This window comes from Natrix helvetica, assembly GCF_964273705.1.
Source record: "Natrix helvetica genome assembly, chromosome: 12".
NCBI lineage: Eukaryota > Metazoa > Chordata > Lepidosauria > Squamata > Natricidae > Natrix > Natrix helvetica.
The window spans coordinates 7,339,223-7,352,167 of record NC_138556.1 but is presented as its reverse complement, the minus strand read 5'-3'; the positions used below and the strand labels follow the sequence as shown (position 1 = coordinate 7,352,167).

Below are 12,945 nucleotides of genomic sequence, written 5' to 3'. Positions count from 1 at the left end.
TACCAAGAAGATAAGGCCATGGTTCATGGTTGAAGGTTGCACGAACCCTCGTGATCTTATAACGCTGAGATCAATGGAAGTCTGGAACAACTGAAGAGCAGACTATGCAGGAAAGCTCAGGTGTGAGGTCAGATGGCTACCACCCAATAATCCACAAGAGTTGCCACGTTTACGTTGCGATACTGTGGTCTGTTCTCGGAAACCTGAGAAGAAAGGTTTGCAGAGATCCACTTCTTGGGAAGCCAGCTTTCTCCTTTTTGAACTTCCACGTGCTGTCCTCTATGGTGTACAGTAAGGTCAACATCTTGTTAACCGTATAAATCGTGTCCCCCTTGATGACGGCAGTGAAGAGCGCTCCTTTGCTGTTCATGTACTGACCAGGTAAAGAGGTCCATTGCATCGTGGTGAGATTGAAGCGGTCTATCATACATCGCAGGAAGTCATCGAAAGGTCCATTGCGCATGACGTAGAGATTGTCCCTGTGAGACACCATACAGTGGCCGTAACTCTGAGGCCGAGTCAGGGTCGAGATGGGAAGCCATTCATCCTTCTGGGGCAGGTACTCGTAGATGATTGTGGTGTCGAGAGGCTTCCACAAACAAACAAAGATCCGCCCCATGGCTTGGGCACAGGGTACAGCCGCGGCTGCCTGAGGCAAATCTGACAGGAAGTCCCACTTGTTGGTGGACAGGTTGAATTTTTCTACTGATTTCAGCGGGGTCTTCTCAAATTCACCACCAATAGCGTAAAGAGTATCTTCCAATGCCGTCAGGGTGATATCATACCGGAGTTGCTGAGGGCTAGAAAATTCACTCCAGATGTTGGTTACTGGATCATAGCAAAAGCTTTGGTCCACAATCTGCTTGTTGTACCCGTAGACCCCTCCCACAATGTAAATTTTGTTATCCAGGGTCGTCATGCCAGCTAGAAAAGTACTGGCGGTGAGTGGCAAGTAAGAAAGGGTCCTCCAGGTGTTGGTTTCCTCATCCAGGTAGCAAACGGAGCGTGAGACATCCTCCAGGAACTCATAGGTGGGGGTGTGAGCTCCCACAGCCACAAAGCGACTCGGGAGAAGAGACTCGACATAATCCAAAAGATCTGGAGAAAGGCAGTCCAGATATTCCTCCAGATCGGAATAACTGTCTCTGATGTAGAGGGCAGCACTGCGAAAAAGATCCAGAAGGCCAAACATTGCCGCAGCTTGGAACAGGATGATGCAGTTGTCAGAATTGATGGACGCAATCAGGTACTTGGCCAGGGCCGTCGCCTGCAAGAAGGAGGCGCATTCCACCGCCTTGAGGTTTTCCTCACAGCTCAGCAGAGGATGCTCCCCTTCCAGAACTTTTAACAGGACGCAAAACCCAGCGGCACTCAGATTCCTGATCTGGATCTCCTTTTGAGTGCTCTCCTTCATGCCGGACTGGAAGAGAGCACGGAAATATTCGCTGTGTTCCACCAGAAGGGCCTTCTCCACCGAGAAAAAGGTGTCTTCCACCTGGATCCGGACACGATCCACCAGCTGTGACTGCATGGCCCCGTCTTCTCTGACAGGATCGCTTTCTCCCTAGTCCATCCGCAAGCGTGTTGCCAGGGACAAAGCAGCGGTCCCTTGTCAACTTCTAACCTCCTGTGTTGAATCGAACGGCTAAGGTATGCTTGCCCGCTCTATATATAAATGCTTCCCTTCTAAAGATAACTGGTCTCCATGTGACCAGAGGAGCCAGCAACATGAGCAGGATCAGATCCTTCCAATGCAATTTGCAAGCTGATAGCAGTCGCATTTCTTCGGTTCCTTGCAAAGGAGAGCAGCTAAAACAAAAACGAAACAATACCCTCTTTGGATCACGCAGATCTTCAGAGGTCACCTTCCAACACAAGGTGATTGCAGCACACAGCGCAATGGCCTTCGCTGCCTCTAGAATGGGGTGGGGGGTGCCCTGTTTTTTCTGGGTTACAAGGGTCTTTGGCTTGTGGATGGAATGCCAGAGGTCACAGTCTGAAAATGCAGGCAGTGGGGGGGACAGGACAACTCCTCCATTTGATTTCAGTTGGTTTATGGTGTCCTAGCTAAGGTTAAACTTAAATTTCTTTTCATACCCAGCCACCTATTTAATTATCTCCTCTCTTTCAGATCAAAAATTGCAAATTTGATACAGCTTTTGAAGATCAGTGGTGCTGCACCCTAACCTTGCGGGGAAGGAATTTCAGGATAGGATAGGATAGGATAGGATAGGATAGGATAGGATAGGATAGGATAGGATAGGATAGGATAAATAGAATGGAATGGAATGGAATGGAATGGAATGGAATAGAATAGAATAGAATAGAATAGAATAGAATAGAATAGAATAGAATAGAATTCTTTATTGGCCAAGTGTGATGGGACACACAAGAAATGTGTCTTTGGTACATATGCTCTCAGTGCACATAAATAAAAAAAGTACATTTGCCAAAAATCATAAGATACAACAATGATAGTCATAGGGTACAAATAAGCAATCAAATCATGCTAGGAAACAATCACTATAAATCGTAAGGATACAAGCAATGAAGTTACAGTCATACAGTCATAAGTGGGAGGAGATGGGTGATAGGAACGATGAGAAGATTAATGTAATAGTAATGCAGACTTAATAAATAGTTTTGACAGTGGTGAGGGAATTATTTGTTTAGCAGAATGGTGGTGTTTGTGAAAAAAAGCTGTTCTTGTGTCTAGTTGTCTTGGTGTGCAGTGCTCTATAGCATCATTGTGAGGGTAGGAGTCGAAACAATTTATGTCCAGGATGTGAGGGGTCTGTAGATATTTTCACTGCCCTCTTTTTGACTCGTGCAGTGTACAGGTCCTCAATGGAAGGCACGTTGGTAGCCATTGTTTTTTCTGCAGTTCTAATTATCCTCTGAAGTCTGTGTCTGTCTTGTTGGATTGCAGAACCACATGACATGAGACCTTCTCTTGTAGGCTTTTGCCGTTGGAGGGGAGGACCCTTCAAGAATTGTATCGGGCAGTGTTTCCCAGCTTGGCAACTAAGACCGATGGACTTCAACTCCCAGTATTCCCCAGTCAGCCATTAAGAGGAGTCGAAATTCATCCATCTTAAAGTTGCCACGGTAGAGAAACAGGGGAATTTAAGATTACATCAAGGGCTAAGTGAGTCTGGCTTCCTGCCGATAACAGAAAATTCAGGAGCACCAAAATTCAGGAGATTGCAGTCAGCTGCATGGAGGCTTATTCTCCAGAACTGATTTTTTTTTTAAAAAAATAGCTATTTTAGCAGTTGAGCAAGACCAGGGTAGGGCTGGGAAAAAAAGTCAAGACAAGAACCACAATAGCTCAGTCAACGCTCTTTTTTTAATGTATTTCATACACAACTTGGTTGCACCATCCTGGCCCATCCCGACCTTTCTCCCCAACATCCTGTAGAGGCCCCCGTGGAAGACAAGGGAAAGACTTTGTCTTCTACAGGGTCAGGAGGAAGAGCTGCTACCAAGGCAGCAGTCGGATAAACAATGCTGGAGTGAAGCCTGGGCCAAGAAAATATTTGAGAAAACTCATCTGGGGCAGTCAACAGTCCACACGGTGATAAAGGGAGGGAGGAGGAAGCCCATTCAGACTCGCAAGGTTCTGTTATTGTGTTGAGGAGGAGGGTGAGATCCATTCAGTCGTGTCCAACTCTTGGCAATTGTCTCCCCACATCTTCCAATCTTGCACTACCTCTCAGGGGTGGGCTTCAAAAATCGCAGCCATGGGTACACTGCCCCATCGCGGTGTGGGTGTGGCCATGGTGGGCGTGGCCTAGTTGGCCTCCTGCACCAAGGTGGAGGAGGGGCATTTTTCGCCTCCTGAAAAAGCACTTTTGGGACATCCTTCTTTGAACCGTTCTGTGCTCAGTCTGCTCTCTGCTTTGATGGTCTCCAGCCACCGTGTTCTTTGGTGCCCTGTTTTCCTTTGACCGCTAACTTTTCCATTGCTTTCTCTGTTGCTGGGGTTCTTGCATAACATTAGACCTGAAAAAAAAAGCTTTCCAAAGTACAAGAGCAGAGATTTCGAGACCGAAAGCCTCTCCCGACCGAACCCTGGCTGGGGAATTCTGGGAGTTGAAGTCCACAAGTCTTAAAGTTGCCAAGTTTGGACACCCCTGAAGTAGAAGATGGCACTGTTGGGAGAACTGCCCATTCGGGTTCAGTTCCAAGTGGGGAAAAAGACACTGGACTCATGGAAGTTGCTTGGAAAGAAGGTTTATTGACGATGGACAGGACCACGTGGTTTGAGGTCCTGGGGGGGGGGGGAAAGGGGATCACATGCCTTGAAGATCTTGAAGAAAGAAAAGGGAAGAGTTGCTGAGAGAGCCTGAGTTTTACACCCTCTCTTGGGTCCCACCTTGGAGCTTCCTGTTCCTGTGTAAGAGCTGTATTCTGATTGGTGGTCAGACTCCCAGGGGGCAGGGGTCTTAGCTAACTTTGTAGGCTGTCTGTCTTTTGAGTCTCAAGCTTGGTTGAGCTGTTGCTGGGTGATGGTGTAATGAAAGCGCTTTGGAATTCCTACTATGCCTCTGCCTGAAGGAGGTAGATCTTTGTTATGCAGAATAGACTGGCTCAGGCCTTAATGGTCCATTGACAAAGATGGGGGGGGATAGTTTCTGCCTCCCTTTTAGGGGAAATATTCTGTCCTTTTTAATATTTCCTAAAATATCTCATTTTTCTACGAGAGGGCTGGGTGCTAACTTCCTACAGCACCAAGCAAACACTTAAAGGCCAGGGCTGATCTGGGTGAAGCAGCTGTCTCTCAGCCTCTTCTGCCGCAATCCATTTCTCTAGCGAAGAATCTTGGCTTAAGGGAGAAAGAAAAGCAAGGAATCAGAACTTGCAAACTTCTTGCCCATTCGCTCTCTCCAGATTATGCCGAGGGTGCAAAGGAACCAACTGTGCTCCATTCACACACACACACACACACACCGTTCCCCCCCCCCCCGTCTTTCTCCAAACTCTCATTGCACGGAAAAAATAAGGTGTTCCTGCTTCATCTCTTTCATACGAGGAAGTTTTATGGGGGCAACCTGATCACAGGCTCATGTCAATCTCCCCGATGTTTGGCCTCCTGCTTAGAAGGATGGACGTTCGCCAGTTTACAAAAAAATAAAGGGCAGCGCAGTCGAAGGCCTGTAATTGTCTCTTGTCTCGTTTCCCATTTGGAGCGGCTTCCGCGCAGTTTGTTAACTCTGAAACCCATCGGATTTCCTCGCTCCTTTATTTCCGGGGTGGGGGGTGCGTACGTGTATTTGTGCACACAATAGCTAATGCGCATGGATCCCTAGTCAGATTATCCGAAGAAACCACTACCCAGGTTAAAAGCTGTCCCTTTAAAAAGGCAAGGGAATAAGGCTCGGGATACGGCTGAAGACATGAAGTTGGGTCTTCAGAGATGAAAAGATTGCAGCAAGAATTCTTTTGGCTTTGGATCTGCAGTTTTTGCTCCAGGGCAGAATGAACAGATAAAGTCCAAACAGAATCTTCCTCCCTCCCTCCCTCCCATGGTCCCTCCTTTCTTTGATCCTGCCTCCCTCCCTCTCTCCTTTCTTTCTCCCTCTCTCTTCCTCCCTCCCTCCTCCTCCTCCTTGCTCCCTCTCTCTTCCTCCCTCCCTCTCCCTCCTCCTCCTCCTTCCTTCCCTTTCTTTCTCCCTCTCTCCCCCTTCCTCACTCCTCCTCCCTCTCTCTTCCTCCCTCCCTCCTCCTCCTCCTCCTTGCTCCCTCTCTCTTCCTCCCTCCTCCTCCCTCTCTCTTCCTCCCTCCCTCCTCCTCCTCTCTCCCTTTCTTCCTCTCTCTTCCTCCCTCCCTCCTCTCTCCCTCTGTTCCTTCCTGCCTCCCTCCCTCCTTTTTCCCTCTCTCCCCCTCCTCTCTCCCTCTCTTCCTTCCCACCTCCCTCCCTCCTTTCTTTCTCCCTCTCTCTTCCTCCCTCCCTCCTCCCTCCCTCCCTCTCTTCTTTTCCGCCTCCTTCCCTCCTTTCTTTTCCCCTCTTCCTCCCTCCCTCCCTCCTTCCCTTTTTAACTTTTCAAAAATGTCTATCCTACAAATTTGGCTGCAATGTTTCTTTTTTTGGCTCTTGTTCCTCCTGGAACGACCATGAGCTGAATTTTTGAGGGCCCTTTCATCTGTAGATGTGCATTGGGCGGCGGTGGAGGGGGGGGAAGCATAACCCAGAATCCAGTATTTTTATGCACAGAAAAAAACTTGCTGCCAACCTGACTTGAACTTCTAATGTTTCATGTCTGCGTGCAGAAAGCTGCCAGGCTGCAAAGCAACGCAAGAGTCTTCAACATATTTTTTTATTTAGGAGAAAGTTTGGAGTTTCACACACACAACCCTTACCTGCAACATTTCTCCTCTCCCTGCCCATCGTGAATACAACAAATGCCATTAGAGAACCAGCATCATTACTGGAAAAGCACGCCATAAATCCGACCATAATAAATGGGAATTACAGTTAGTAAACTTACTCAAAGTCTGGTCATAAGTCTACTATCCATAGCCTGGGAATTGTGGCAGTTAACACATCTCAAAAGTATTAGGAATCAGGGTTTTAATCATTCTCAAGAGAAAGACTCCTCTGGTTGATCAACAAGACTGCCTGTCATTTTGAAACAGGCCAAGGGCAGAAAGGGGAAAAAAATATACAAGTTGGTCTGAAGCGCACTGGATTGGATTCGCCTTTGAACATCTGCACTCCCTCTGGAAAAGCTCCATGTCTTTGCCATGCGTTCTACCGAGGGATCAGCGCAAAGGATCCTACAACCTAGCTAGGGTCATACAAACAGCCAAGCAAAGAACAAGCAAATGGCATGGTGGATGTCCCATGTGTCCTTTTTTTTCCCCCAAGAGGCAACTGGACTTTCTTTGCTTTTCCCTTGAAGACATTTCTCTCCTCATCCAAGGAACTTCTTCAGTTCTGACCGAACTGAAGTCAGAACTGAAGAAGCTTCTTGGATGAGAAGTGAAACCTCTTCAAGCCAAAAACAAAACAAAAAACAAAACACCTAGCAAAGTCCAGTGGCCTCTTGAAAAAAAGCACCCATGGGTCAACCATGACCTGAATGACTGAGAATCAGTGGATGGTTTCATGCAATTTCTGAGCAATCACGTCATTTGCTACGCTGTGGATTTAACAGGGGAATTAATCCCCTATAATGGTTTCGCCACCGTGATTGATGTTTCAGTGTCTAAGGCACTGATGGCAAACCTTTTAGACACCGAGCGCCCAAACCGCACATGCGTGCTCAAACTGAAAGGCGTGCGTGCAAATATGATCATGCATGTGCAGGCATGTATAAACATGTGCATGCGCCAAGATGCATGAACATGTGCATGCGCCGACAGAGACCCAAAGGTCAGTTGGCTTCCAAAAGGCGGGGCATCGCAGCAAGAAGTAAGATCTTTTTCTTTCGTGAGCTTCTGTTCCGTCGTTTGCCGGGAAACAGAAGCTGGCGAAAGAAACACCACCAGATCTGACCGGGGGTGATAGCACATGTGCTGCCAGAGAGGGCTCTGTGTGCCACCCCTGCCACTTGTGCCATAGGTTCGCCATCAGGGGTCCAAAGTGAATCCAGTCTGTTATGGTTCATTCGATACAATGCAATTAAACAAACATCGGCTTGATGAGATGCTGGTCAAATGTTTGACCTCAATTGGTGCAGCATTGAGGTCATCTTAAGACCTTTAGGGGAATTTCTTAGACGCCAAGTTTTTTTCCCCTTTGATTGTCAAGGTTTGGAGAGGTTCTGGGTTATATGCAAAACTTCAGGAGCCTTCATCCATCCCTGATGTCACAAATCAAAGATCCAGATTGGGGTGGATGGTGAAACTAGAGAGGTGCCAAGTTCAGGGTCAGTCCAGGTCACTAGCGATTGTCTGAAAATGCCAAATATGGTGCCAGCAGTGCCTCTTGAAAAAGATGTTTCTGGATGCCTATATTTATCCCAAGAGTAGGATTATGCCAGTCTTTGCCCAACGTCTCTTTTCCCAGAGAGAAACCCGTGTCTCTTGCCCATAGTGGGCCAGTTTTTAAGCCGGTGGCTTTTAGATCCCCAGCTAGAGACGACCCAGGACAGATTTGCAACTCATTTTCCCCCCCACTCGAAGAGTGAAGTGTGTCATATATGCTCATCTTTCCACCCCAACCCCATTTCTTCCTGTTCCCCGGACTCCAGGGAACTCACATACGATCTCGCGGGAAGTTGGACCTCACCTGATCACTTGCAGAAGTGATTTTGAAATTGCAGAACGGATCTAAAATAAGGCTTGGGATTCCTCGCCAAAAGTTCTGGCTATTCGATTCTCAAAAACGGTGGATCTCTAGCCGCCGTCGAGGTGCACCGGGGGCTAGAGAGCGCTACGCTTTCTTTGTCCCCGACTTCTCCAAAGCACCTGAGGGTAAGAGAAGGAACAATGGGTGGAAACTAATGAAAGGAGAGAAGCAACCTAGAACTAAGTGTGAACCATGAACCAGTGGGGCAACTTGCCTCCAGACGTTGTGACTTCTCTCAACACCGGGAGTTTTTACGAAGAGATTGGACAGCCATTTGTCTGAAGTGGTGTAGGGTTTCCTGCCTAGGCAAGGGGTTGGACTAGAAGACCTCCAAGGTCCCTTCCAACTCTGTTATTCTATTCTATTCTGAAGCAGCAAAATTGTGCATTTCCTTTTTCTGCTTTCTCTCCCCCCCCCTCCCCCAATCTCCGGGCATCCTTGACGTTCCCCTCACCCGCTCCAGCAGGGAAAGGCCTTTGCTTCTGCCCTGCCCTCTTCTTGATGGGAAAACGTGTCCATCCCAGGCCAAAAACACGGCAGTCGCTTTCCTTACAAGGAATTTGGCTGGAGCTCAGCTGGCAGACACTGCCAGGGAAGGGACTTCTCCCTTTCTCAGCCTCATTCATTCAAGCCCGATCCAGGCGACCAGCAGCTGTCCAGAGTGAGCGTTGGTTGTCAGCCGCAGAGACCTGGCTTCAGGCTTGCTTCTTCCCCCCACGCCGGTCCCCAGAGTTTTAGAGGGAGCTTTTCTGCCAGCTGGATACAGATTTAGCCTGGATGGATGGATGTCTAACCTGGGATGAATTCCTCCAGCGTTCTTTGATGGGGTTCCTGTGGTAACCTGTAAGGTGAGTGAGTTCGTGACAGCTAAGGCTCAGGGGGAAATATTTCCCTTTTGAAGGCAGCAATAGGCATGTCTCCCCCGACTTTGAAATGTGGAAAGTCAACCCTGGTTGCTTGGGAGTTCTTCCAACTCGTTCTGCTCACTGCAGCCATCATGGGCACCAGCCCCAACCTCGTAGCTGTGCAGCATCCCAACCAAAGGAAGCAAAAATGGTGGTGGTGGTGGTGGGGATCCTTTTTGGCTCTCTCTTGAACGATACCCCACCAGGATCCTCCCCCAGGGTTAACTAAGCATTAACATTGCCTCCTAGGTTTTCCACAGCACGCTCAGCTACAAACTAACAACAAACCTGGGTTCTTCTAATGTACAAGGCTAAAAATATACTCCAGCTGAGAGGTCAACCCAGAAAATATAGGGGCATATCCTAGTAATCTTTACGGGCTGGGTTTTTGCCCAACAGGCTTGCCCTTGTTTACATTGGCTCAATAAACCCTATCTTCCAGATGTGCATGACGTCCCTAAACCATCAACAGACTAAGTTTGCATAAGGTGCCATGCTCAATGAGAATGGCTAGTTTGTGGTTGAACCTGTTGTGAGAATTCAGCCAATTTTTATTTGATGGGAAGGAATAAGACTCTGCTTTTGACCCAAGAAGCAAAGAAAAATATGCTATAATAAGGGAAAAGTAAAGGTTCCCCTTGCACATAAGTGCTAGTCGTTCCCAACTCTAGGGGGCAGTGCTCATCTCCGTTTCAAAGCCGAAGAGCCAGCGCTGTCCAAAGACGTCTCTATGGTCATGTGGCTGGCATGACTCAATGCCGAAGGCGCATGGAACGCTGTTACCTTCCCACCAAAGGTGGTACCTATTTTTCTTCTTCATTTTTCCGTGCTTTCGAATGTCTAGGTTGGCAGAAGCTGGGATAAGTAATGGGAGCTCACTCGGTTACGCAGCGCTAGGAATTCGAACCACCAAATTGCCAACCTTTCTGATCGACAAGCTCAGCTTCTTAGCCACTGAGCCACCGCGTCCCTTGCCCATGTTTACATTGGCTCAATAAATCATATTTTCTGGAAGTGCATGACATCCCTAAACCCTCAACAGATTAAATTTGCACAAGATGCCAGCCTCAATGAGAATGGCTAGTTTGTGGTTCAACATGTTGCGGGCATTCAGCCAATCTTTATTTGATGGGAATAAGACTCTACTTTGGACCCAAGAAGCAAAGAAAAATATGTTATAATATCGAGATATATTAGGGACACAAATGGTCTTTTGTTGTTTCTGGCCTCTGTGTTATCTCCATTTAATTCCAATGTCGAGGTCTGTGGGAAATCCATGCTGGATTCACACATTATTCTAAAGTCCTTATCTTATGTTGTGTACTGTGCAAACTCAGCTGTGATGGTTCGTAAATTTGTGTGAGCCTGACCAGTTTTTAAAAAGAGGAAATGAGCCCATGCTCCTGTCCTGAGACTTGCCGAAGATCCATCTTCGGTGTTTGAGAGGTTCACATGGATCGGTTTAATCAAGACAAGAAACAATTCTAGGAATGTTAATCCCAGAGTCATTCTGGGTTTCGTCCATCTTCTCTTCATTGGGCCACTGACTGCAGCAGACCCAAAATAGACATCCGACTACATGTTCCTTTTCTGCTTATTTTGATCTAAAAAGAAGTTTTTTTTTTTTTCTGATTAGGAGAATCTGCTCCTAATCTACCTTTGGTGTGGTTCTGGCAGGTCTTAAACGAGAGAATGAGACAGAGGTGGTTTAGTGGGAAAGATGCTTGACTGAGAGTGGGGAGACACAGATGCTAGTCCCTTCTCAATCATGAGTTGACTTTGGGCCAGTCAATCCCAAAGCCTATGCAGTCCAGTGGAGAAGGTGCTGGTCGAGGAGCAGGTAGATTCAGGTTCTAGATGCTCTTCACCTACAGAAGCTCCTTGGGGGAGATGAAACCAGGTCTTCTTCTAGCTCAACTTTCTTGTAACTCCATTGACTTGGACGGATGTTGTTTGTGGAAAACATGCTCTTTTGTGCTTAGGTTGAAGTACTAAATAAAAATACGATGCTATGAACTGGATAAATATTTTGTGGCTGTGTTTGCAAAGATTCCCTTAAATCTTGGCTTCCCCAACTACATCAAATTAACCCAACTGGTAAGGATAACCCAACTCACCAAAACTATCAGCCTACTCAGATCTGCGTTATACACTAAGTCGAAGGTGTCCATCCTTGCCAACTTTAAAATTTGGGGACTTCAAGTCCCAGAAGTTGAAGTCTACAGGTCTTAAAAGCTGCCAAGGTTGGACACCCATGCCCTAAGCCATAGTCACCAGTCCAGATTTTAGACTAGCATGCTGTACAAACTAGCCTTTGTTTAACTCTGCAGGACTCTTATCTCTGATCTTCAGTAGCACATCACTTGAGTTACACAAAGCCCAGCTGTCTCTTGCTACTTGGTGGGACCTTCCCCTTCTTCTCTTCTCTGCCTGCCTATCTTGCTTACAGTTCAAAAGCCCTTCTGACTTTTATCCTGTGAACAAAATTGTGTTTATCCCAACTCAGGGCTCTCTGAATCAAAAGCAGATGTGTTAAGAGCAGGAAAAGATGCATGTCAATAGCTCAGCTCCAAACAGAGCCAGACCTGGATTAACAGACCCTGGGATTTAAGTTTGACCCCAGAGCTCAGCAAGGCATAGAGCTCTATTTTGTTTTGTTTTTATTTTAAATATGCCTACACTGTCTTTAAAAGAAGCAGCTCACCCCTTATCCTAGTTGTTTACAGCAATGGCATTCCATACAATCAAACCATAAAATTAGAAAACAGCAAACAAGGTTACAGGTTAGAAGTCCTGGGCGATTAAAACAAGAAGCCTCAATGCTCTAAAATAAAAAAAAATTGATTGCTGTTGAATTCCAACAAGAGAATGATGAAGCAACTCTGGGCATGTGCAGAGTTCTGATCATCTTCTACCTGGTGAAAAAGCTCTGATTCACAAGAATGACGGATTCATTCTGTTCTCTTCTGCCCAGAGGCACTCCATCTTTGTCAACCAGCTGGATTTGATGGGGAGAAGCACCCTTTGGCAGTTTGGCGGTTCGAAACCCTAGTGTCGCGTAACGGAGTGAGCTCCCGTTACTTGTCCCAGTTTCTGCCAACCTAGCAGTTCGAAAGCAGGTAAAAATGCAAGTAGAAAAATAGGAACCACCTTTGGTGGGAAGGGAACAGCGTTCTGTGCGCCTTTGGCATTGAGTTATGCCGGCCACATGATCATGGAGACGTCTTTGGACAGCGCTGGCTCTTTGGCTTTGAAACGGAGATGAGCACCACCCCCTAGAGTCAGGAACGATTAGCACATATGTGCAAGGGGAACCTTTACCTTTACCTAGAACAATTAATCAATGGAACAGCTTGCCTTCAGAAGTTGTGAGTTCTCATCACTGCAAATTTTCAAGAAGAGACTGGGAAGCCATTTGTACAGAATGGCATAGCGTCTTCTGCTTGAGCTGGAGGTTGGACAACTTTTTATAAGGTATGTAAAAGATATTTCCACAAGATAGGTTAAAAAATAAAAAGAGACAACAATTGTGATGGTTTGATTGAACTTCTATGATGCACATAAGGTTCAACCAGACCTTCCTAGCCACCAATCTGACGGTTTATTTGAACCATTTTTTTTTAACAGACACTTCTATTTGCACCTTCCCAAGATGGGGAGAAGTTTTAAAAAGGCTCCATGAGATTGCCTCATTAGCCTGGTGAGACAACAACAACAGGATTAACAGAGTTGGAAGGGACCTTG

The 12,945-nt window shown here is 46.8% G+C and overlaps 2 protein-coding genes across 5 annotated transcripts in view; one reads left to right on the top strand and one right to left on the bottom strand.

Annotated features, from left to right (window-relative positions):
• Positions 1-12,945, top strand: part of RASL12 (RAS like family 12) — a 326,560-nt gene that overhangs the window by 296,201 nt on the left and 17,414 nt on the right. The window contains exons 1-2 of one of the 4 annotated variants that reach the window (XM_081964546.1): positions 8,940-9,144; positions 12,176-12,320. The exons of 1 other annotated variant lie outside the window; for it this stretch is intronic. The gene's annotated coding sequence lies outside the window, so the exon portion shown is untranslated. Of the gene's footprint in view, positions 1-8,939; positions 9,145-12,175; positions 12,321-12,657; positions 12,676-12,945 lie in introns of those variants that run through there. 2 more of the 4 variants (XM_081964545.1, XM_081964547.1) reach the window with 2 other exon arrangements.
• Positions 170-1,531, bottom strand: KBTBD13 (kelch repeat and BTB domain containing 13; the record flags this gene model as incomplete). The annotated part of the gene is made up of 1 exon (XM_081964885.1): positions 170-1,531. The coding sequence occupies one exon, from the start codon at positions 1,529-1,531 to the stop codon at positions 170-172; it is 1,362 nt and encodes a 453-aa protein (XP_081821011.1).